We start from the raw sequence: 24,908 nt of genomic DNA, 5'->3' as shown, positions 1-24,908 counted from the left end.
CGTGAGCCCGTCCACCCATTTAAGCATTAAAAAAAATAAAAAATAGGTAGTTTTACAATATTAGGTACTCGCTATTAACTAAAGAACTGGTAATTTAATTGTATTTGTAACGTTGGCAATCACGAAAGCCTAGATGACTGTTTATGATCTGTCATAGACTTAAGCAGCTAAGCTTAGATTTTTTTTTTTTTTTGTTGCTTAGATGAGTGGACGAGCTCACAGCCCACCTGGTGTTAAGTGGTTACTAGAGCACATAGACATCTACAACGTAAATGCGCCACCCATCTTGAGATATAAGTTCTAAGGTCTCAATTATAGTTACAACGGCTGCCCCACCCTTCAAACCGAAACGCATTACTGCTTCACGGCAGAAATAGTAAGATTTTTTATGATAAAACGTAATCATTGATGATGACATTACTGGCGTTATCTACTTGGATCCTTCATCATATTATACATATATAATGATATGGGGTATCTCAGAATCAATAAACAGTAAAAGACTTAATTGTGTTTTCTGTACATAATATAAGATAAGATAATAAGATAAGAACATTTAAAGCTCTTAATCTCTTTTAAAATGAATATTAAAAATTAAACAGTAAACAGTATTAATAAACAGTATTAGTAAACAGTATCAATAAACTATACAAGACTCAGCTTTCTTTTTACTGATTGACCGACTGCACTCCATTACACTGAAGAAAAATCCTTTTTAAAAACTTAAGAATTTTAAATAATAAAGGTTTTGGAACGAAGTTCGTTATGGGACGATGCAGGGGGTACCCTAACCGAGAAAAAACGTCCGTAACATAAGATTTTTGTTATTTATGTATAGTCTTAGTATGATGGCTATACAGTGTCTAATGTATAGTCTACGTGATGACGGTTATTATTATTCATATAAATAGCTGTTTCTTTGTATATTATTATTATATATTTTTTATAAATTATTGTGAATAAACTAAAATTGATAACTTTGTAAAGTAGTTTGTATTTTATTTTTATAAATAAAAAAAAATATACTAAAAAATGTATACCGGATTAATACTATTTTCTTTATACCTCGAATAGAACTTAAAATTAATATCTTTATAATAAGGGACTTCGTTCCTATCCGGTGTCCCACGACACCACACATCTTTTTTTCTTTGCACATACATTTAGACCGTAACGATGTTATGCCCACTGAGTTTCTCGCCGGATTTTCTCAGTGGGTCGCGTTTCCGATCCGGTGGTAGATTCTGCGAAGGACTCTTCTTGCTAGGGCAAGTGTTAACAACACCTCCGGTTTGGGCCCCGAGGGCTTACCTATACACTACGCTAACGCTGATATAGCCTTTCCTTGGTATCACCATAGAGACGAACAAAAAAAGATGTTATTAAAGAAAAAACCATCACAATTCTAATTCTCTAAATAAACCTATAAAAAACTTAAGGCTTTTGGCTGGAAAAATAAAATTTAAAAGCTAACTCATTCTGTTTTCTAAGTAAATGTGGGCTAAAACTTAATTTAAAACTGCCCGGGATCGGTTTTCCCTCTGGGAAATGTTAACTCAAAGTAAAGAGTATTTATAATGATCAGTAGGAAGTAACTCTTGATTCGAGTGTTCTACTTAGTTTTATTTTTAAATCCACATACATAAAAACTTATTGAAACTAAAGTTCATTGAAAATCTCTTCTTTTTCTCTACCTTATCCCACTAGGTGAGGCAGCACAGCTAATTTTTCTCTTCCATTCTCTTCTATCAGCCGTCATCTCAACACTCACTCCTCTATCTCTCATATCGTCATTCACACACTCCATCCAAGTCTTCTTCTGTCGATCTCTTCCCCCTCTACCTTGCACTACCATTTCCATACATCTCTTAGTCACATGCATCTTCTCTCTACTCACCACATGTCCATACCACGCTAACCGTCCGCTCTTTAATTTGTTGCTTACCGGGGCTACTTTCTCACTTCCTCTGATATACTCATTATTTATCTTATCCATTCTTGTCACTCCATACATCCATCTCTACATTCGCATCTCTGCCGCAAAGTTCATTGAAAATTTACACGTAATTTATTCATATATCTCTGAGTCAGTGTTAAGTGGCCTCTGAGTATCAAATCTCAAGTGTAAACTACTTTGTATAACAAGCATCAAATCAATATAAATATGTGTCAATATTGAATTACTTGAACTTTCCTTTTGACCGGAGTAACTTTAAACTATTATAAGAAAGTTATTTCTTAAAAATTTCCACTGTACTTGAAAAAAAAAACAATATTTGATAATAAATAGAAAAGTACTGCGCTATTACTTTTGTAATGCGTTTTTATTAGCAAGTTTACAAGACGATAGAAGCCTTGAAGAAGGCCAGATTTGGTTATGTAAGTTGTATGACGATGCGAATTCGCTAAGGATATTCTTGCCGCAAGTATTGTGAAATCACTCCAACGATGATGAAAGCAAAATGAACTTTATTTGCCTTGTCGTAAGGATGTAAGAGAAATCCAATACAAGGGATTCAAACAACAAAAGATCGGCCATGGACACTTGCCAGGAACGATTGAATCGATCGATTTGAATAAACATTAAGTATTGTAATGTTTTTATGAGGGTCTCGCGAATACTGAGTGTTATGTCGCATTTCCATTCTTACAATTTTTCTTATAAAACCTATTATATTTAATAAAGTATTGTAAAGAGCTAAGAGCCTTGTTATTAAATTAACTAATAGTGAGTACTTTTGGCATTATATGACGATATGACTGGTAGTAAGACCTCTTGTGAGTCCGCGCGGATAGGTACCACCACCCTGCCTATTTCTGCCGTGAAGCAGTAATGCGTTTCGGTTTGAAGGGTGGGGCAGCCGTTGTAACTATACTGAGATTTTAGAACTCAAATCTCAAGGTGGGTGGCGTATTTACGTTGTAGATATCTATGGGCTCCAGTGACCACTTAACACCAGGTGGGCTGTTGAGCTCGTCTACCCATCTAAGCCATAAAAAAAAACATCGAATAGAGACAAACAATGGTCTAACTCCACGAAGAACCCGAAAATTCGGTCAATCCATATCTCACCGGGTCATGCCTCTACGAATAAACATCCGATATATTTTTAAGCCTCCCAGAGTGCGGGAAAGCGGTCCGCGTGCGTGACTCCATTGTCGGCCCAGTACTTGGACTCGGCTAAAACGACCCGAGCAACAAATAAATAGAAACGGTAACGGCTCCTACGTGATATCGGAACGGTTTTTTTTCTTCTGTCAGCGATATTTTAAAGCAATGTTTACGTTTGAAGGGTTGATTCTTGTAGAGTCACTTTTTATTAGGGACGACGTTCGAGCTTATGCTTGCTCTTGTCTGGGCTAAATATCATAGCAAATTCAATAAAATGTGTGAACAAAGATATGAAATTAAATACGTAGAAGCAATTATGTTGGTCTTCAAATATTTCGATAGCTTTTTTAAACTTCTGAGACTTTTTTAATCTATATATTACATAAAAATGAATTGCTGTTCGTTAGTCTCCCTAAAAACGGCTGGACCGATTTGGCTAACTTTGGTCTTGAATTATTTGTGTTAGTCCAAAGAAGGTTTAAAATATAGATAAATATAAAAATGCTCGGAATTAAATAAAAATAACAATTTTGTTTTTCCTTTGATGTGTCCCCGTCGGTGGTATCCTTTTGTTTGTTTTAAGTTTATTTTATACAAAAGCTTAGGTTTTTTTTTATTTTTCTCCCCGGGCTGAGCGTAATTTGTTACGCCGACGACACGTTGGTCGTGGCTCCGGGGAGGGACTACCGGGAGTCTGCCCGTCTGGCGTGCGCAGGCGTGGCACACGTAGTCACTAGGATCCGACGATTGGGGCTCGAGGTGGCGCTCGACAAAACCCAGGCCCTGTTGTTTCACGGGCTGGGACGAGCGCCGCCTCTGGGTGCCCACCTCGTGATCGGAGGCGTCCGCGTCGGGGTCGAGGTGACCGGTCTTCGGTACCTCGGCCTCGAACTGGATGGTCGGTGGAACTTCCGCGCTCACTTTGAGAAGTTGGGCCCTCGACTGATGGCGACGGCCGGCTCTTTGAGCCGGCTGCTTCCAAACGTCGGGGGTCCCGATCAGGTGGCGCGCCACCTCGACATGGGGGTGGTGCGGTCGATGGCACTATACGGCGCTCCCGTATGGGGCCACGCCCTGACCCGCAAGAACGTCGCGGCGCTGCGACGTCCGCAGCGCGCGATCGCGGTCAGGGCGATCCGAGGATACCGCACCGTCTCCTTCGAGGCGGCGTGCTTGCTCGCCGGGGCGCCACCCTGGGACCTGGAAGCGGAGGCGCTCGCTGCCGATTACAGGTGGCGTAGCGACCTCCGCTCTAGGGGGGAGGGTCGTCCCGGCAAAGGTGTAGTTCGAGCGCGGAGGCTCCAATCTCGGCGTTCCGTGCTGGAGGCGTGGTCTCGCCGCTTGGCGGACCCGTGGGCCGGCCTCCGTACTGTCGAGGGGGTCCGCCCGGTTCTCGCGGACTGGGTGGGCCGCGACCGCGGATGCCTCACCTTCCGGCTGACGCAAATATTGACCGGCCATGGTTGTTTTGCCCGGTACCTTTTCAAAATAGCCGGAAGGGAACCGACGGCGCAGTGCCACCACTACGCGGACCGCGACGAGGAAGACACAGCGGAACATACATTGGCGCGTTGCTCTGGATTCGACGAGCAACGCGCCGCCCTCGTCGCGGTCATAGGAGAGGACCTCTCGCTGCCGCGCGTCGTGGCTACGATGCTCGGCAGCGACGCGTCCTGGAAGGCGATGCTCGACTTCTGCGAGTCCACCATCTCGCAGAAGGAAGCGGCGGAGCGAGAGAGGTAGAGCTCTTCCCTTTCCGCACCGATCCGTCGCCGTCGAGCCGGGGGCCGGAGGCGGGAATACGCCCGTACTTCCCGGCCCCTGTAGGTAGCGGCCTCCCCCGGTGAAGGTCAAGGTGCGACCTGAGGGGGTGAGGCCGCGCGGCGCGCTACCAGCACTCTAGCGCGCTGCCGTGGAGTGAATAGAGCGACCGGTCGACGGTGTATCGCGTCCCGACCCGGCAGGCTGGTTCTGGTCCAGCGGGGTATACCGGGACACCAGCGGCACCGTCTGGGCGGCCCGACAGGCTGCCGTACCGAGACGGCCGACGTTTCAGAGCCTTCGATTCGCCTCGAAGACTCCGTCGGCTGGGCGTCCTTGGGGTGAGCCGCGCCGTCTGGTTGTAGTGTTGACCGCGGTAGCCCCCCTACCTCATCCGGGTTCTGACCTCGAAGGGGATCGGACGTCGGGTGTAAGAGTACAGGGGAGTCGTTTAGTGGGTGGGCCCTAAAATCCTTGGGCCCGCGGTCTGCTCACAACACCATGCAGATCGTTGAGTCTCACATACCCCGCGCGCCCCTTTTGCGCGGGGACCTCGTAGGAGGTTCGGACCTCTACCCGAAAAAAAAAAGTAAGTTTTTTTATTTATCGATTGAGGCACTGCGAAGTCTGCCGAGTCAGCTAGTGGTTGATATTTATTTTTTTACTAACTTAGTGTTTGATTATTTCGAGTCTAAGGTATTTATTTAATTATGGCAAATTGTTCATCGTAAGGTTTTTAGAATTGAGACAAATGCTTAAAATGGAACCAAGCTTCTGTGCATAGCTACTCATTTCTTAGGTCGATCAAAAATGTGGATATACTATATTTGAAGTCGTCGTGACCTAAAGGATAAAACATCCGGTGCGTTCGTGTTCAGCGATGCACCGATGCTCAAATCCCGCAGGCGGGTACAAATTTTGCTAAAAAAATACGTAATTAACAAATGTTCACGATTGACTTCCACGTAGGTGGCGACATTTACATTGTAGATGTCTGTGGGCTCCGGTAACCACTTATCAAAATCCCGCAGGCGGATACCAATTTTTCTAATAAAATACTTACTTAACAAATGTTCACGCTTGACTTCCACGTGGGTATAGACATTTACATTGTAGATGTCTGTGGGTAACCACTTATCACCAGATGCGGTGTGAGTTCGCCCAACCATCTATGCAAAAAAAACCCTAGCTTAATCGAGGATAACTATTGTATATTATTAAAATAACTGAAATAGTATAGGGTCTAGTAACCGATGGTCATAAAAAAAAGCTTTTTTGAAAAAAGATCTGACCATTCGAGATAGGACCAAAAAATTGGCTAAAGAATTTTAGTGACACGGTTATCCACAATAATATTCTACCTCCAGCTTATTTATATAACGTATTCTATACAAATAAACACATCTTTATTATTTTCTTTATTTACAAAGCTCTCATAACGCTACCATAAATCCGAATTCAGTTTTCCCTTAGAATATTCGTGCAGACCTCGCCAATTCAATATATCCCTTCATCCTTACAATAAGAAAATGTATTAGAACTCGTGTTACAATAATGTGGAACAAACACGGGCGCCATCTGGCGGTAACAAGTGCATCTGCTGATTACAGTTTTCTCTTCACCACATTGTTTCAATGTATCGAAGATTTTCGCTTTTAAACAATACTGCGACTGAATTGACTTCTCTTTGTCTTTATTTCTGACCAGGTTTTTCAATATTTTTAGTAATATTACTGACGTCGGATAATCCATAACATTTATTTTAAGGTTAAGCTAAACGTTTATTCTTTTGCCCCTCATCTGGGCGGTTCCATAAATTTTATGATCTCTGGATTCGTGAAACCAAATTAACACATCTTTAGATTAGTGGACGAGGTCAATGCCCGCCTGTTGTTAATCTGTGGCGCTCATAGATATCGTTAAGCTTAAATTTTATTATATAATCCCTTTCGAAGCGAAACGCGAACGGTCCTAGAAAAATATTAGTGAGAGTAAAAAAGGGCGAATTGTTAGTCCACTCGCAAAATTACTTTATGTTGTTAGTTTTTTATGTATGTGGGTTAATGTAAACAGCTGATAGCAAAAAAAGCTCTCATCGTATATAGCTAAAGAAAATACGCCCTTTTTTTATTAAAATCATCAAAGCTGTCCTTTCTCCGGATCGTATAGATTTCTCTTACGAAGCTGAATGTTCGCTGGAAACTCGTTACGTGCTAATGAATTATTCATGTGTCGTTGGCAAAGATGTACTGAAAACATTTCTCGATCTTCCTTTCGCTGGCGTAAAAATTACTGCAGTGATTAGAGGATTAGCATTAACAATAGCTCAGTCCAAGTATTGATCGTGTCAGGCTTTTTAGGAAACAATTCGATAGCCCAAGCTGGTTTTTGGCCTCCGAAATAAGACCTCAGTATTCCATATACTGCAGTCTCTTATCTTGGCCTAAAGTTCGCCAAATTCAGTCTACAATGCATCATATCTGGCCCATCATTGTTCCATAATTCACTAATTTACCTTATTATTACCTTAATACATATTAAGGCTTTAGGCAATCTTAAGAACCATCATAAATAGTTACCAAATCCCATTAATGAAATGTAGTCTCAAGTGAATTGTAAAAACTATTAACCTACCCTCAAAATTGAATAAATGGCTGCTGAAAACCCACGTTAGCAGCTACCATAACTCTGCCTATTTTTGCCTCCGAGTTCATATGTGTGCTATGACCCTAAGGGACATGTGCGAAGGGCAAGGCTGGACGAATAGATGCACACATATGCATTTGTAAGCGTGGGGGTTGCTGGTTGACTACACGTCACACCTCGGATCGTAACTACTTATCCCGAGGCGAATCGTTTACGTCATGATTTCGATTACTGTGCTTTTCAGTAAGGAGCTTCATACCTCCTCTTCGTTTCGTTTCCTCACTGCTAAGGGTCGTGATCATCATATTTTGACATGATCCTACTTCTCGCAATGTCCCTCCAGCGCCTCCAATCATGGGCCGCATGAAGGGCTTCGTGGAATGGAATCCCTAGTGTGGTGCGGATTTGATCTAACCACCTTGTCGGACTGCGCCCGCGCGGTCTCTTCCCCTCGATCTTCCCTGTCACAAATAGTCACTCTAGGTTATCGGGCGTTTTCCGAGCAATATGATCGAAGTACTCGAGTGCGCGGCGAAGGCAGAGTGTAGACAGTCTTTTGTCTCTATCTGCAGTTGGTCCAAGATAGACACATTGGTTCTCTTCGCTTAGGAGCTTCATATAAACAATAATGGCTCAAGTTGATACGGTTATGATCTCTTTCCGAGTTGATATGTGGGTTATAACCCTTAAACGGATGGCACAGCCGTTAAATACTGAAACAATTGACACTGGAACTTCATATCTAAGCTTTGGGTGTAGCAGTCACATTTCTATATCTATGTGTTTCGGAAACAGCATAATTACTAAGTGACTCATGAATCAATTCACCCACCTAAGCAATGAACATGATATATGATGATGAATGAATATTCATTAAAATTTAATCGAAAGCACCATGATGTAAACGAAAAACGAAAAATATAATATTTGGCTATATTAGCATTTTGTTGATTGAAAAATTAGTCCCTTGAGACTCATCGCTTTTAAAATTGACGTTTTGCCTACAAAAAATAAAGTGATTTTAAAAATACTGTCTTCATATGATAAGTATATAAGAATTCACAGTTAAAAAAAATCATATAGGTTTTATTCTATTGGTACTACAATACATTACATACAATGCATGCATTAAATGTATAATTACAATATGTATTCTGTTACATATATAACGTGTCTGATACGTTTTTGAATACAATTCAACATTTCATTCGGGCAAACATTGAAAACCAAATCGGTGCAGTATCCTGTCTCAATTAATAGTCTAAGGCACAGTGCTGAAAAGCCGAAGCTCCCACAAAGCTTTGGAGCTGCAAAAGCTAACAGAATTGACTCGAACTTCTGTGTATTCGGAACGTGAATAATGCTCGGTCTACCAAATCAGTGAATTTAAGGCAGATAATTCATGAGAAATTCATGAATGGATCGGGTAATGCATTATAAAAAAATACTAATTTACTAATTACTAATTTTTAATTATATTATTAATTATTTTAAATTACTAATTTTTACTGGTGGTAGGACCTCTTGTGAGTACGCACGGGTAAGGTACCACAACCCCGCCTATTTCGGCCGTGAAGCAGCAATGCGTTTCGGTTTGAAGGGTAACCGTTGTAACTATACTGAGACCTTAGAACTTATATTTCAAGGTGGGTGGCGCATTTACGTTGAAGACGTCTATATGCTCCAGTAACCACTTAACACCAGGTGGGCTGGGAACTCGTCTACCCATCTAAGCAATAAAAAAATAAAAAATAAAAATTTCGAAATCTAAACAGTATACTTATAATAATTATCAATAAATCTAACGTAGGTAATAAAAAAAATTTGAAACTATGACGAAAATGATATGAATGGAATTAAAATTTAATTACTTGAAAACATTAGCGGTATAATAATAGATTAACACGAGATGCTTAATACGAGACGTCGTGAGTGGAAAATGAAAAGATATCTATACTAATATTATAAAGAGGAAAGATTTGTTTGTTTGTTTGTTTCGAATAGGCTCCGAAACTACTGGACCGATTTGAAAAAATCTTTTTCCATTAGAAGCCGACATTGTCCCTGATGAACATAGGCTACTTTTTTTAAAAAAAAATTTTTTTTATATTTTTGGTTTCATGTGTGTTTTAATGTTTCCGAAGCGAAGCGAGGGCGGGTCGCTAGTTATTAGATAGAGTTATACCACCCTTAGTACGTATCTTGTTTGCGCGGTTGAAAGAATCCGTCACTCGATTTTGAGTGAACTTTGTCCGGTATTTATTAACTGTAAGAATTGTGAGACTAGGGATGGAAGGAAACCGCAATAACCAGTACAGCGTTTTTCCTCGTAGAGTGTGCTTCAGTTTTTGGTGGCGGCCACCCTAGTATGTCACTCGACAATTTTCGGGGACGGAGTTGATCGCAAAACACAATGAGGTTGGCAATTGTGAACCTCACTTTTAAACATACGAGTCTTTACGTGAAATAAGTAATTTATTTTATACAGTGATTTGATTCGGCTATATTTTCTCACTTCTACTTTTTCGCGGTTTTTTCTGAAAGATCTTGTGCCCTGGTAAATAGATCTTTAAGCCTTATCTTATATTTTCTTCTTAATTCATATTATATTATAATATGAAATCTGTTATGAAAAAAAATAAGACCAAGTTAAATCATTTAAAACTTTAATCAATTGGGATGAAATTACTAAGTATCTCTTTAGTTTTTCAGTGGAATTTTTGTTAGAGCGTGAGAAGTTTTCCCAAATTTATGCACTTTTACAGACCCTAAGCAGTTAATAAGCCATCGATATTATACATTGAAACATTAAGAAACACAAAATAAAATAGTTCACACAACTTCGTTACTCGTGTTCTGATCAAAAAGTCCTTTTGGTGGTAATTTCTATATTAACACAGATTATATTATATTTTTGTGTATCAGTATCAATAAGGATTTCAAGGCATGTAACCTTTTGCAATATTCGTAACTAGATTACATTTGCATATTTTTTTTATCGCTCCGATGAGTGGACGAGCTCACAGCTCACCTGGTGTTAAGTAGTTACTGGAGCGCATAGACACCTACTGCGTAAATGCGCCACCCACCTTGAGATATAAGTTCTAAGGTCTCAAGTATAGTTACAACGACTGCCCCATCCTTCAAACTGAAACGCATTACTGTTTCCCGGGAAAAATAGGCAGGGTGGTGGTACCTACCCGCGCGGACTCACAAGAGGTTCTACCACCAGTAATGATTATATAATGATAACAAATTCTTTTCTAAAAACCTTTTTAAGATTCATAATAATAATATTTAATATTATATGCGTGAAGAATTATCAAAGTTTTAGATATTTTTAATTGAGAATATCTAATTTGAAAGAAAAAAAACTACTTAGTATTATTAAAGTTTATTTCCCTGTTAGATACGTAGACGATAGACGTTTAGTTGTGTAAATACATGTATGATAAATACGTCACTTACACGCAAACCCACATATACGGTAAAGTCCATTAGGGAACGACGCAGAATGTATTGTTCGCTGATTCATCAATATCACATAAACCGAACTATGGGCTTCTGATACTGAATTTACGGGGAATTCTAGCGATAAATATAGAGATATCGATTCTCAAAGCCTTGATAATATATTGTGATCGTAAAATGTTTGCAAACTGATTGCCTATTAAAAGTGATTGTTGGTGTAATTCAACAGACGAGTTACCAGCCCAACTTTTTGTTATACTTTATGGGAGAATAATCTAAGTTCATTTATTTTTAAGCGTATCTCAATTTAGGAAGTAGTCTTAATCTTATCTTATACCTTTAAACGAGTAATTCTTGTATATATATAATCTGAATCTCGGAAACGGCTCCAACGATTTTCATAAAATTTAGTATACAGGGGATTTCGGGGGCGATAAATCGATCTAGCTACGATTTATTTTCAGAAAATGTTGTTTTATTCGTGTTTTCAATAATCAACTCTTCCCGACATGTATTGGCGAATAATAATACTATTTTTACTGCTTTAAAGACACAACAAGATGGCGTTATAAAAAAAAAAGCCGAGCTAAGCTCGTTCATTATCTAGTTGTATTAAAGAACGGTAACCGAACCCTTCAAACTTTGCCTTGATTGTTATTCTCTCGTTATTTATGTCAATGAGAAATAATGATGACATCATTGGATACCCTGCGTGCTTGACTATTCAGGTACAGGATTGTCTAGACGAAGACAAATAAAATAAAAAATAAAATAAAATAATAAAAGCATCGCGGCAGAAATAGGCGGAACAGTTAAATTTAGCCAGAATGAAGACCGTCAGCAATTACCCAGATTTACAAAGGTCGCACGTTTGATTTTGGCTCGATATTAAAATTCTTGGTTTTCAGCCACTACCTAAGGCTATAAGAGGATTTCAATATAAAATTATTCGTCCAGATTGTGATATGAAATTAAGTTTTCCAGATTATCGGAATAACGAAAATTCGAACGTTAAACAGTAGTTATTAGTTAGTTAGTTAGTATTAGTTAGTTAGTATATAGTTTCATACTTTGGAATTTCTATGTTTGGGATTTTTATAAAATTTAGTAACTGCTCAACATTGCGATACGCTAGTCATCCGAACCTATACTAATAAAAACGTTTTTTATTTATTTATTTTATGTACACACAGAAAAAAAGACATAGTACAGAGTAATAGGAAAATTATGTACAAAGGTACAAAAAAATTTATTGTAATTTTAGAATCAGAATTATTCCGACTTATATTTTTTTCGACTGATCTTCTGAATGACTGACTCCGAATTATCCATGAAACGAATAGTTTAACTGCAAATACATTTTTCATTTAACTGTATAAGTTTATCAAAACAATGAAAGGAACCCTAAATTAAGAAAGCACAGAAGCGATCTCGAAAACCGAATTTTCGGTCAAAGCACTTCAGAGCGAGCGCGAATGAAATCCGAAAACCTTCGTGAATGCCTACAAAAAACTTACACGTCCCTCCCCTTTCGCGGAGTTGCAAAGTTCCCCAATTAAATAGATGACTTTGTAGAATAAATCGAATTTCCCGGGGCCGTTCGCGTCAGACGAAGTGACGTCGAGTAGTAAATTTTATTAGTGCCAGTGCGAATGATTAATTGATTTTTCGTGTAAGAGCGAGAGTAAGCGATGACGAACAAAAATTTTACGTCGCGATGATTCGGTGATTCCTGCTTTGTTGGGCCGTGAATGTGGAGAACGTTTACGTGGTGATAAATTTCACTCGTAAGATGAATGAAATAATAAAATTGCTTTTGATGGATTATCCTCTGCTTTGTTCAGAGACGCTGCCTCACAGACACTTGCGATCATGAAATATTCGGTAATGACAATCGATATATCTTATGTTTTGAAATGGCAAAGAGATAAAATCGTATTTGTATAAAAAAACAGTTTAAATTTGTACCTATTCCAATAGACTCAACTTCCCTTTGATATCTCAGTAAACAGTGGCAGTGGACAGGACATATATTATGATGATGACAGATTGATAGATATGGCAGAAGAAAATTAAAGTCGCTACCTCGGCTTGGATGCTGAAACACAGATGCAACAGGCAATAGATTAGATCGGAACGAAGAACGTAACTAATGAAATTCTGAGAAATACGCCATTAAATATTTGGATGTAGCTAAATGTCTAAAGATTTTTCTCATGACGCGAGTTTTCTCATACAATTTGTATCGTGCTCTTCAGCGTTGACCCCATTGTACCAAACAGCGTATTTTCTGCATCATCATATTAAAACTCTTATACCTATCACTCACTATTTATTACTACTACTGCATCTGACTGAATGCTATAAAAAATATGCTAAAATCGTGTCAAAGTGCTCAAAAACATCGTGGATTGATTATTGATTCCAGAGCCGGATGATATTTGGTAAAAAATATCTCTTGAAATCGATCAACTCAGTGATTCTAAATATTTGCTGTACTTAGTTTGGTTGTCGTTGATGGTGGTGGTAAGGTCACCAGTGCCGGGCGGCACAATAACGAGTCCGTAATTGGATGAACAGTTTATTTCCATTCACAGACGGTATAACAATATTAAGAAGGAGAAATTACGGAGTACAGAAGGCACAGATAAAGCGGTAGCAAGTTCAAACACAATAATACAAAATAGGTGAAAGCAATAAATCTTAACGAAGCAAAAGAGTACGCGTAAGTCAAGGAGTGACACAGTCTTAGCGTAGCGTTGATCAAACCCGACTGGCCGCGAGCGGCGGCCGAGTCTTGGCGCAGGCGACGACCAGTACGTACGCAGTTATACATAGTCGGGGTCTTTGCCGCATACTAGCGGTTGCGCCCGACTATGCTTGTGTAAATAATATAATTTTGAGTAGTGTTGTGAATGTATGATTGTTTAGCGTATTCGTGTACTGTATGAGAGTGTGTTATAGAATACGTAATTAAATATGATATAATATTAAACATTGAGTAGGTGTGCAAAGTAAATTAATAAATAATATGAACTAATATACATAAATATAGTAGAAACACCTACAACACTCCCCTCCAGAGACCTACTTAGGTCGATAATAATCGACAAATCTCTGAAAGGTTTGACCGGCATTCCTAAGTCCAAAATTCATGAAAGGAAATTCAAACAAACCAAATGGCGTGGTGATCGCGGTCTTCGGGATATCCTCCTCCGCTGTTGGTATCTGATAATAGGCCTTTACCAAATCGATGACTGAAAAATTTTTACAACCAGACAAACTTTGTGAAAAATCGTGTATATGACGAATCGGATACTGATCGGGTATTGTGCGTGAATTTAACTGTCTGTAATCACCACATGGTCGCCAACCGTTGTCCTTCTTGGTAGTAAGGTGAAGCGGGGATGACCATGGACTGTCAGACGGACGTGCAGTTCCGTTGGCTATCATAATGTTAAATTCTTGTTTTGCAATTTTAAGTTTGTCCGGCGCGAGACGACGGGGTGAGCATGCTACGGGTGGACCTGGTGTAGTGCGTATGTAGTGTTTCGTGTTGTGTTTGACAATACCTGGAGTACCAGCTGGGCGTGTTAGCTCCGGGTATTCAGCCAAGATAGTGTGGTACTTACTGTCGCCACCTGTCATTATCTTAACACTAGTAACACGATTATTATTTACATCTAGACTGGCTACAGTGCTCATATTGGTAAGACTATCGATTAATCTTTGTTGGCTGACGTCCACTATGAGTCGATAATGAGACAAAAAATCGACGCCTATAATGGCTTTTGTGACGTCAGCAACAACAAAGCGCCATGGAAAGTTGCGGCGTAAGCCTAAATTAACATTTAATTGCGTATAACCATAAGTGTCTATAACTGTACCATTGGCAGCACTGAGTTGATAACTAGTCTTAGAACGGCGTTCACACAACTTAGAAATAGGGTAAACACAAATGTCACTTCCAGTGTCTATGAGGAAGTCTATATTATTGCTGCGGTCCTTGATGAAGAGGCGACCCGTAGAGTTGTGGCAGTCGCGAGTCGCCATCACTTGCCTGCTTGTCGGGTTTCCCGCCTTGTAGTCGCAGGGTAGCACGCACTTCCGCGCCTCGGCGCCGTGTTTGCTGTGGTACCAGCAAATGGGGTACCTGCGGTAGTGTGACTGCGACCGGCGTGATGATGAGTGGCTGCGTTGTCGTTGACGTTCACGTTCCCGCCCGCGCTCGTGTGGCCGCGGTTGATGATGCACCTGCGTCGTCAGGGCGCTGACTTGCCGCGTCAGCTCCGCTACTTGTTGGGACAGCCGGTTGATTTGTGATGACGCAGATGATGATGGTGATGATGACGTCACAGCTGCCGCGACGTGGTGGATTGGTGCTGCGATCTCGTGGACACGGTCGGCGAGCTCGGCGAGTGCGTCTAATGGAAGCGTCGACTGCGAAGCGACGATCGGCTGCAACGTGGTTGGTAGCCGGCTGGTCCATATAGTCCGCAGGAAGTCCTCCGGGATCTCCGGTCCGGCGAGGTGTTGTAGGTGACGCAGGAATTGTGACGGTTTGCGTGTACCAAGCTGCTCGTGCGTCAATAGCTGCTTCACCTTGTTACCGCGGGACGCCGACAACCTTTTTATCAGCTCCTCTTTAAGCCGCTGGTAATCGGGAGGACCGGTGAGCACGTCTTCTACCTCGGCAGCATATTGGCGATCAAGGCTGGCCAATATATGATAAAATTTTGCCGTTTCGTCAGTCACTCGCATGATGGCAAATTGTCCTTCCACTTGCGCAAACCATATTTCGGGTTTTTCAGGCCAGAACGGTGGTATCCTGATGTGTGTTGAGGGTAGTTCTGTATTCGGGCACGCTGGCCCGACAGGCGACGCCATCTTGACGTGTCGCCGTGGTCGTGTAGTTACCTGCGAGCGCGCCGTGTCCGATCCGCTGGATTCCGACATCTGTTTCTCCGGGGTGCTCGTAGTCGTGGGTCACCAGTTTGGTGGTCGTTGATGGTGGTGGTAAGGTCACCAGTGCCGGGCGGCACAATAACGAGTCCGTAATTGGATGAACAGTTTATTTCCAATCACAGACGGTATAACAATATTAAGAAGGAGAAATTACGGAGTACAGAAGGCACAGATAAAGCGGTAGCAAGTTCAAACACAATAATACAAAATAGGTGAAAGCAATAAATCTTAACGAAGCAAAAGAGTACGCGTAAGTCAAGGAGTGACACAGTCTTAGCGTAGCGTTGATCAAACCCGACTGGCCGCGAGCGGCGGCCGAGTCTTGGCGCAGGCGACGACCAGTACGTACGCAGTTATACATAGTCGGGGTCTTTGCCGCATACTAGCGGTTGCGCCCGACTATGCTTGTGTAAATAATATAATTTTGAGTAGTGTTGTGAATGTATGATTGTTTAGCGTATTTGTGTACTGTATGAGAGTGTGTTATAGAATACGTAATTAAATATGATACCTAGTCAGGTCATAAGTATTGTCACACAGTAAAAACTTTTCTTTTAGAATGCTGGCCACAAAAAAGTTTATTGAATTCGAATTTCGAATTGTTCATGAAAATAAAAATGTATACTTTTAGAATTTTACTCATTTTTAAATATGGAGTGGACGCTTAAAGAAGACCGTGTTGCAGTTATTTCGTTGCATCGTTGCGGTTACGCGCCAATTCAAATTTTTAACATACTGAAAAATTTTAATATAACCAAAAGATTCGTTTATCGTACCATCAAACGATACAATGAAGACTCTAGTGTAGATTACAGGTCAAGAAGCGGTCGCCCTCGCTCTGTTAGGACTCCAGCAGTGATAAAAGCTGTGAAGGCGCGAATTCAAAGAAATCCCAAACGTAAGCAGAAACTGTTAGCCCTTCAGATGGGGTTAAGCAGAACCAAGGTGAAAAGGGTGTTAAATGAAGACTTAGGGCTTCGGGCATATCGAAGAAAAACAGGACATCGTTTGAATGCTCGTCTAATGGACCTGAGACTGAAGAGATGCCGCGCTTTGTTGAAGCGGTACGCGGGAAAAAAATATCGGGAAATTCTTTTTCGGATGAAAAAATTTTTACCGTAGAAGAGAGCTACAACAAACAAAATGATAAAGTGTACGCACACAGTAGTGAAGAAGCGAGCAACCGTATTCCGCGTGTCCAACGAGGTCATTTTCCATCCTCGCTCATGGTATGGTTGGGAGTTTCTTATTGGGGCTTAACAGAGGTACATTTTTGTGAGAAAGGTGTAAAAACGAATGCAGTTGTGTATCAAAATACAGTCCTGACGAACCTCGTGGAACCTGTTTCTCATACCATGTTCAATAACAGGCACTGGGTATTCCAACAAGATTCGACGCCAGCTCATAGAGCGAAGAGCACACAAGACTGGCTGGCGGCGCGTGAAATCGACTTCAACCGGCACGAAGACTGGCCCTCCTCCAGTCCAGATTTGAATCCGTTAGATTACAAGATATGGCAACACTTGGAGGAAAAGGCGTGCTCAAAGCCTCATCCCAATTTGGAGTCACACAAGACATCCTTGATTAAGGCAGTCGCCGATATTGACATGGACCTCGTTCGTGCTGCGATAGACGACTGGCCGCGCAGATTGAAGGCCTGTATTCAAAATCACGGAGGTCGTTTTGAATAAACTTTAGTGTCATAAGAATCTATGTTTTGTTAAGTTAATTTTGGTATATGAATGGTTACATAATGAATAAACTTGTTTCAATTATTTTACATTAAGCATGTGACAGAATTTATGACCTGACTAGGTATAATATTAAACATTGAGTAGGTGTGCAAAGTAAATTAATAAATAATATGAACTAATATACATAAATATAGTAGAAACACCTACACTTAGTAATTTGCTCTATTAGCTGTGGTGCGATGCTAAAAGAAAATGAAGTAATAATGGTCAAAAATAATTCTTAGAAAACTTCAGATAAAGGATACCATGCATTAATTTGCGTAATTACTGGTGGTAGGACCTCTTATGGGTCCGCGCGGGTAGGAACCGCTACCCTAGTAATGCGTTTGGGTTTGAAGGGTGGGGCAGCCCTTGTAACTATACTGAGACCTTAGAACTTATATCTCAAGGTGGGTGGCGCATTTACGTCGTAGATGTCTAGAGGCTCCAATAATCCACTTACTTACTTAACAAAATACATAACAAATGTTAAAGACTGAGTTCCGTGATGAAGAAATAACATTGTGTAATAAAATTCAAACCCGCATAAATTTTTAATTGCGTAATTACTGGTGGTAGAGCGTCTCGTAACCCTATGCGGGTAGTACCACTCTGCCTATTTCTACCGTGAAGCAGTAATTCGTTTCGAGTTGAAGGGTGGGCAGCCGTTGTAAATGTCTATGGGTTCCACTAACCTGGGCCATGAACTGGTTCACCCTTTTAAGCAATAAGAAAAGTGTATTAGCCTCTGTATAGCCAGAGGTTCCAAACGATTGACGCAAGCCAATCTCAGCCCCCTTTTTCTATACAATAATGATGGCATACGACGGTATAACGAATATTGAATGTAAAAGTATTATATAGTATTACGAAACAAAAAGGACTTAAGCACCTACCCAATTTATTATCTAATACTATTGTTCACTTTGAACAACAAAACGCTTAATCTTCATCATAAATAGAACGAAATACGAAACAAAGAGAACATTTTTTGTTCAATTCCCGAATGTACATTAAGCATTCTATAATTATTTACAAATGTCACGGAATGTAAATGTAAAATGTATCGCTCGAATAAATTTCCTTTTATTTCCCTTGTCACTGTGAGCTGTCAAATTTGACGTCGGGCGTTTTGGACGCGCGTGAAAGACGCTCATTTTTTTGTATTTTTGGAACGAAGTTCCTTATGGGACGATGCGGAGGGGGACCCTAACCGGGAAAAAACGTCCGTAACGTAAGATTTTTATTATTTATGTATAGTCTTAGTATGATAGCTATACAGTGTCTAATGTATAGTCTACGTGATGACGGTTATTATTATTATTCATATAAATAGCTGTTTCTTTGTATTAATATTGTTATTATATATATATATATATATATATATATATATATATATATATATATATATATGTCGGCGCAAATATGACTATTTACCTACTGATCATCAACTAATTACTCTGTGATAAGAAATTGATGTTAAACAGTTCCTTTTATTGTAATTTCAATACTTTAAAACGTGTTTGAAAAACGTGTAAACCCGCTCACGTGTTTGAAAAACGTGTAAACACGCTCACGTGTTTAAAACGTGTCAACACGCTCACGGGTACGAAGCCCCATAAATACGGCCGTGCTGTCTAGCACTGATTGATTCGCGTCCGAGCTGTTGTACTGAACGGATATCTCTGTAACGTTGTTATGCTTCTCGTGCAATATACGAAGTTCTCGTGAAGTTTTGTTTCGGAAACCCAAACATGAGTCATTCGTCAACAAATCAATGACTGTGACGTCAGTAATGCTGACGTCACACTTTTTACAAACAATACGGACGTCCCTACTCCGTCATATATATATATATATATATATATATATATATTTATTTATAAATCATTATGAATAATATTAAGTTGATAACTTTGTAAAGTAGATTTTATTTTATTTTTATCAATAAAAAAATCATTATAAAAAATGTATACCCGAATAATTATTTTCTTTATACCTCGAATAGAACTTAAAATTAATAGTTTTATAATAATGAACTTCGTTCCTATCCGGTGCGGTGTTTCACGACACCACACATTTTTTCTTTTCTTGTGTGAGATCTCAAATTTGTTGAACATTTTCCATCACTTTACGGCAGGATACGCGTTATTTTAATGTTACTGATAATTCAATTCGTTTTTAGTAACGGTAAGCGTTTCTTTACATCAATTCTTCGCAGTCTTTCCTAAAATTATGACACTTATCGATTTAATCGAAACAATACAATATTTTATTTGATACAATACTTTCATCACAGCAATACAGAGTGGATTACAATTTAATTAGTACATAATTATCTCGGTGTTCTTACAGTCATGTACGCTGTATTCATACAGATTATACATGTTCTGAAAACTAATTAAAATTTGTAAAGTTATTACCTTGGATTACGTTATCACTACTGTGTTATTATTAAAATGAGTCTCTTCGAATCCTGAAAGTTAATGTTTTTAGAATGAACGAATGAATGATTTTTTTAGAATGATTGATTATATCACTCATTCATTATTTTAAATCATTTTATAATTAAGTTATCCGCAAAACATGAAACAATAGAAAACTCTAATTATTTCTAAGTAATTTTGAAAATGATCTAAAAATAATGGTGTTATCGGAGAGAAATTCCAAAGAAGACTCGTTTAAATGCGATTTTCGTAGTAACATTTTGTGTTAAGAAAAAAAATTCAATGAGTTTTCCAAGAAAACTCTACAAAGAATAAAGCACTCTCTCTCTCTCTCTCTTTTTCTCGCTCTCTCTCTGTACTAAGAACAAATATTTTATACTAAACGTTCGGTAATAGCTTCATTTATTAAACTTTATTTTAATTTATTTTCGTTTCCTGGTATCGAGTGAACAAAATAAAGAAAATTCCGGGAAAATTCTATAAATCTTAGTTGTTAGCGTAATTTATTCATTTCGCCTTAACCTTTTTTCGGTTTAAATGCCATTAAAAAGACGAATCCCAAGAATAAAATTAGCCTCCGAATATCTTTGAAACTCCTTTGAAAAATGATTATCGTCTAACTTTCGTGCCGTGAAATTTTAAAGTAAATTTGCTTGATCTCGTTCTGACGTCACGCGATAGAGCGAGACGGCGGGATGTTGTCACAAATTGCGTGGGTCGACTTTAGAGCTTTGAAAGTTTGTTGAAATTTTGATTATAATTTTATGTTTAACAGGTTCCCAACGATATTAGTTCACGGTGAAGATTATTATTGTGTAGAAAGAGCTCGAACACAATTATCCTCTCTGAATGAGTTGCGAGATATAGTATGATCGAACTGCATTTGATTGAGCAGTCAGTCACTCACGAAGCAACCAAACAAACAGATATTAACAAAGAGGTCGTTTTAGACACTTTCTCGTATAAAGTATTATAATATTTTACGCATTCTTACCACAGTTTTTGTCCGCCCGGGAGATCATGTGAGTTTGGTCCGGGATCATCAAGATTATCAAGCCAGTAGAACTCAGCTATTATTAAACAAAAACTGAGTAGAAAGAGTTGTTTTCAAGCTACTGGGTCTGAACAAAAGACCAGGGCATATTCAAATGCAATTGTCAATTCAATATACAGCTGCACAGCGGTATCTGCCTTTTAATAAATATATCTTGGCTGACGTTATTAATATCAGGTTGGAAGTGATCTCGTCTGTCCATCACGGCAAATGGTATATCTTTAAACGAGCAATTATATATATATAATCTGAATCTCGGAAACGGCTCCAACGATTTTCATAAAATTTAGTATATAGGGGATTTCGGGGGCTATAAATCGATCTAGCTACGATTTATTTTCAGAAAATGTTGTTTTATTCGTGTTTTCAATAATCAACTTTATCGATAATCAACTTCATGACTCTTCCCGACATCATTGGCGAATAATAATACTATTTTTCATAACTGAGAGCAACTAGCTGCTTTAAAGACACAATAACACTAAAGCTATTTCAGCAGATGGCGTTGTTAAGCCACCCGAAAACACAATTTATCAAAAAAAAAAAAACCGATCAAAGCTCGGTCGTCGTCTAGTAAATATTTTTTTTGTCATAAATATCACATCCCTATTTTAGTACCGTTAGCAGTTAAATCATCTATTACTGTTCGTAGTATGCTCAGCGCCGATATTATATTTTATTCTGGAAAATAAATCTCGATAAAAAGTCGTATTTACGTAATTCTTGCTTGAATAGCGTTTTTACTACACCGATAAATATATATTAATAACGTTTCGACAAAATATAACGACTTCACCCTAGTTCACCGCCCCCTCGTGCTTGTTAGCGGCAGTAGTTAAAGTAACGCTTGACACGTTTTTACTTTTCCACGAGGTCATTCGGTTGAACAATGTTTTATCATATTCTGGTGCAAATAGTCACATATTCCGCATTAAAAAAAAAGGATTTATTTAGAAATACATAAATTCGATCTGATTGAATTTAGATATAAAGATCCATATTTGAACGTATTGAACTGAAATTTATGATTTTTATATTTAGACTAGCTGACCCGGCAGACTTCGTAGTGCCTCAATCGATAAATAAAAGACCTAAACTTTTATATAAAATAAACTTAAAACAAAAAAAGGAGAAACAAAATTTTTATTTTTATTTAATTCAGAGCATTTTGATATTATTATTTATCTACCTCTTAAACCTTCTCTGGACTTCCACGAATAATTCAAGATCAAAATTAGCCAAATCGGTCCAGCCGTTCTCGAGTTTTAGCGAAACTAACGAACAGCAATTCATTTTTATATATAGAGATTACGACGCTCTTAAACGCAATATTAATGCGTATACTTTCGAAGATTATTTACGAATAAGAAAAACCGTTTTAATTATTTTTTTTATTCTAATGAATTTAAGAACAGACTATTTTTGGATTTTCGAAATATGAATTAAAATCGCAATTGTCCTTCTAGAATAATTTTTAAGGACCGAATTAAAAATAAATAAAAGAGCTACCTACATATTTTCACGCCAGTTCGTCTCGACTTACACTCGTTAGCGGTGCAGTATTTACGGCAACGCTTGACACGTTTTCACTTTTTCCCTACGCAGACCCAGTGCCCGGATGAATGGGACTGTTCCCCGAGCTTTTCTGCTCTCACGCTCGAACGATGCGAAGGTCAAGTGTTCTCTTTTTGAAAGCGAATGTTAAAAATGTACGCTAAGCTACGTAACGAAGGCATAACTAGAGAGTTATGTTTGGAAAAGTGTGAGGTTTCATAACTTTTTTTACTTAATTTCAATTTTGGTCTACTTGTACCCTACTATTCGATTTGTGAATGATGTAAATGTGTGGGAAAAAAGGGATTAGTGTGGAGGTATATGACAAAGGGAAGATCTTCCACCAAGCGGGTGATATTGCTCGGTAGACTGACGGTTCGAATGTATTCGGAACTTGTATATATGCAAGCTTTTACTGGTGGTAGGACGTCTTGTGAGTCCGCATGGGTAGGTACCATCACCCTGCCTGTTTCTGCCGTGAAAGCAGTAATGCGTTTTGGTTTGAAGGGTGGGGCAACCGTTGTAACTATTCTGAGACCTTAGAACTTATATCCCAAGGTGGGTGGCGCATTTACGTTGTAGATGTCTATGGGCTCCAGTAACCACTTAACACCATGTGAGCTGTGAGCTTGTCCACCCATCTAAGCTATAAAAAAAAACTTATCTTGAAAATGTCGTAAGCGAGATTCAGGCACCTGTCAAATATTTTGTGTTGCATGATGGCTACCCGTTACGTCATAAATCATGATTTTCAGAAATACGTTAACCGATTTGCAAACGATTTTCCATGTTTCCAATATCTTCAAATAAACTCACGTAATAAAATGTTACTTACGTATTGCATTTTCCCGCATTCGACAGTCCCAACTGCAGGAATAGGAGTATAAACACTCCTAAAGTCATTTTGATTCGATCTTCAAAGCATTTCACTAGAATTCCCGTTAGTATTTCTGAAACAAAGAAACAAATATTAATTTAAAAAAATATATTAATGCATAATTAACAAAGGGTCTGCCTTAAGTGGTAAAAACATTAAAGCAATGTTAGATGAAGCAGTTTTGGGAATTGCTACATCACAATATAAAATTTATATATAATTAAGAGCAGTATTCTGAAATGTAGCGATAGACCCAATGATGCTTCCTCTAGACAATCAAAGAGGCTATGATACTGAAGTCAAATTAAATCTTGGATAGGTGAACCAACTCCCAGGACAGGTGGTGTTAATTGGTTACTGGGAACTATAGCTATCAATCACAACGCTAATGCCACCACCCAACCCAAGATTTGAAGCCAAAATCTATTTTTTTTTTGTAGTGGATCTCCTGCCTTCCAAACCGGAGCGCCTTACTGCTCCGCGTCAGAAAAACTGAGTACTAATATACTGGATACCAGTAATTACCCAATTTCGTAAAATATGCAGGGTTTTTGTGGTATGTTATCCCTTCATCGTCGAATTCGATATTGCTTACAAACTGTTCATGTATTTAATTGATACTTGCCCGCGTGATATGAACTGGCATAGTCACATCGCTCAATACGATTAAACCTGACGACTTATCCTTTACGCAAGGGTGACTTTCAACGCGAATCAATCATATTATTATATTGGAATAAGGAAGAGAAGGGTTGTTGTTCTAACATACACTTCCATCTCGTAAATTGCGGTGATTGACCCCTTGGCTCCAATGCCAAGAGCTTACATACAGAAGCTCAAAGTTTAAGTTGGATCGGAGTACGCCTATCCCAAGGCTTAAGTCACAACGAGCGGCGGATACTCGGCATAAGTAGGCGGAAAAAGTGGTTGCTATCAACCGGTCTCTTAGTATTTAATTTTATCTACAACTACTAACTGAATAGTCAAAGATACAATTGACTTCTATTTTGTCTAAGCGATGTTTGTTTTTGATTATATCAACAATAAAAGAGTAAATGAAATACAATTGATTAGTCTTGAGGTGTCAGGGATTGTGGTCGAATTTCGATAATTGGGCGAAAAATGGTAAAATTGTAAGCTCATAATGAAATCAAATCTGGGACATGATCTGGATGGATTATATAATTTATGGTTATTAAACTCGCAACTTTTACCTAAAGGGGATTGCCCACTCTCCATAGTGTGCTAGGCCCAAGATGGACATCAAATATTACTATAAAAATGTACT

General features: G+C 39.0%; 1 protein-coding gene across 1 annotated transcript in view; it reads right to left on the bottom strand.

Moving 5' to 3' along the window:
* Positions 1-24,908, bottom strand: part of LOC114253075 (C3 and PZP-like alpha-2-macroglobulin domain-containing protein 8) — a 280,824-nt gene that overhangs the window by 150,984 nt on the left and 104,932 nt on the right. Inside the window, exon 2 of the mRNA XM_089728393.1 lies at positions 23,579-23,693. Coding sequence (XP_089584519.1) covers positions 23,579-23,646 — 68 coding nt within the window. The 5' untranslated portion in view covers positions 23,647-23,693. The remainder of the gene's footprint in view (positions 1-23,578; positions 23,694-24,908) is intronic.

The sequence above is a fragment of the Bombyx mandarina genome, chromosome 06 (genome assembly GCF_030267445.1).
Source record: "Bombyx mandarina strain Sakado chromosome 06, ASM3026744v2".
NCBI classification, from domain to species: Eukaryota; Metazoa; Arthropoda; class Insecta; order Lepidoptera; family Bombycidae; genus Bombyx; species Bombyx mandarina.
The sequence above is the reverse complement of the archived record's forward strand: the minus strand, read 5'-3'. Positions and strand labels throughout refer to the sequence as shown.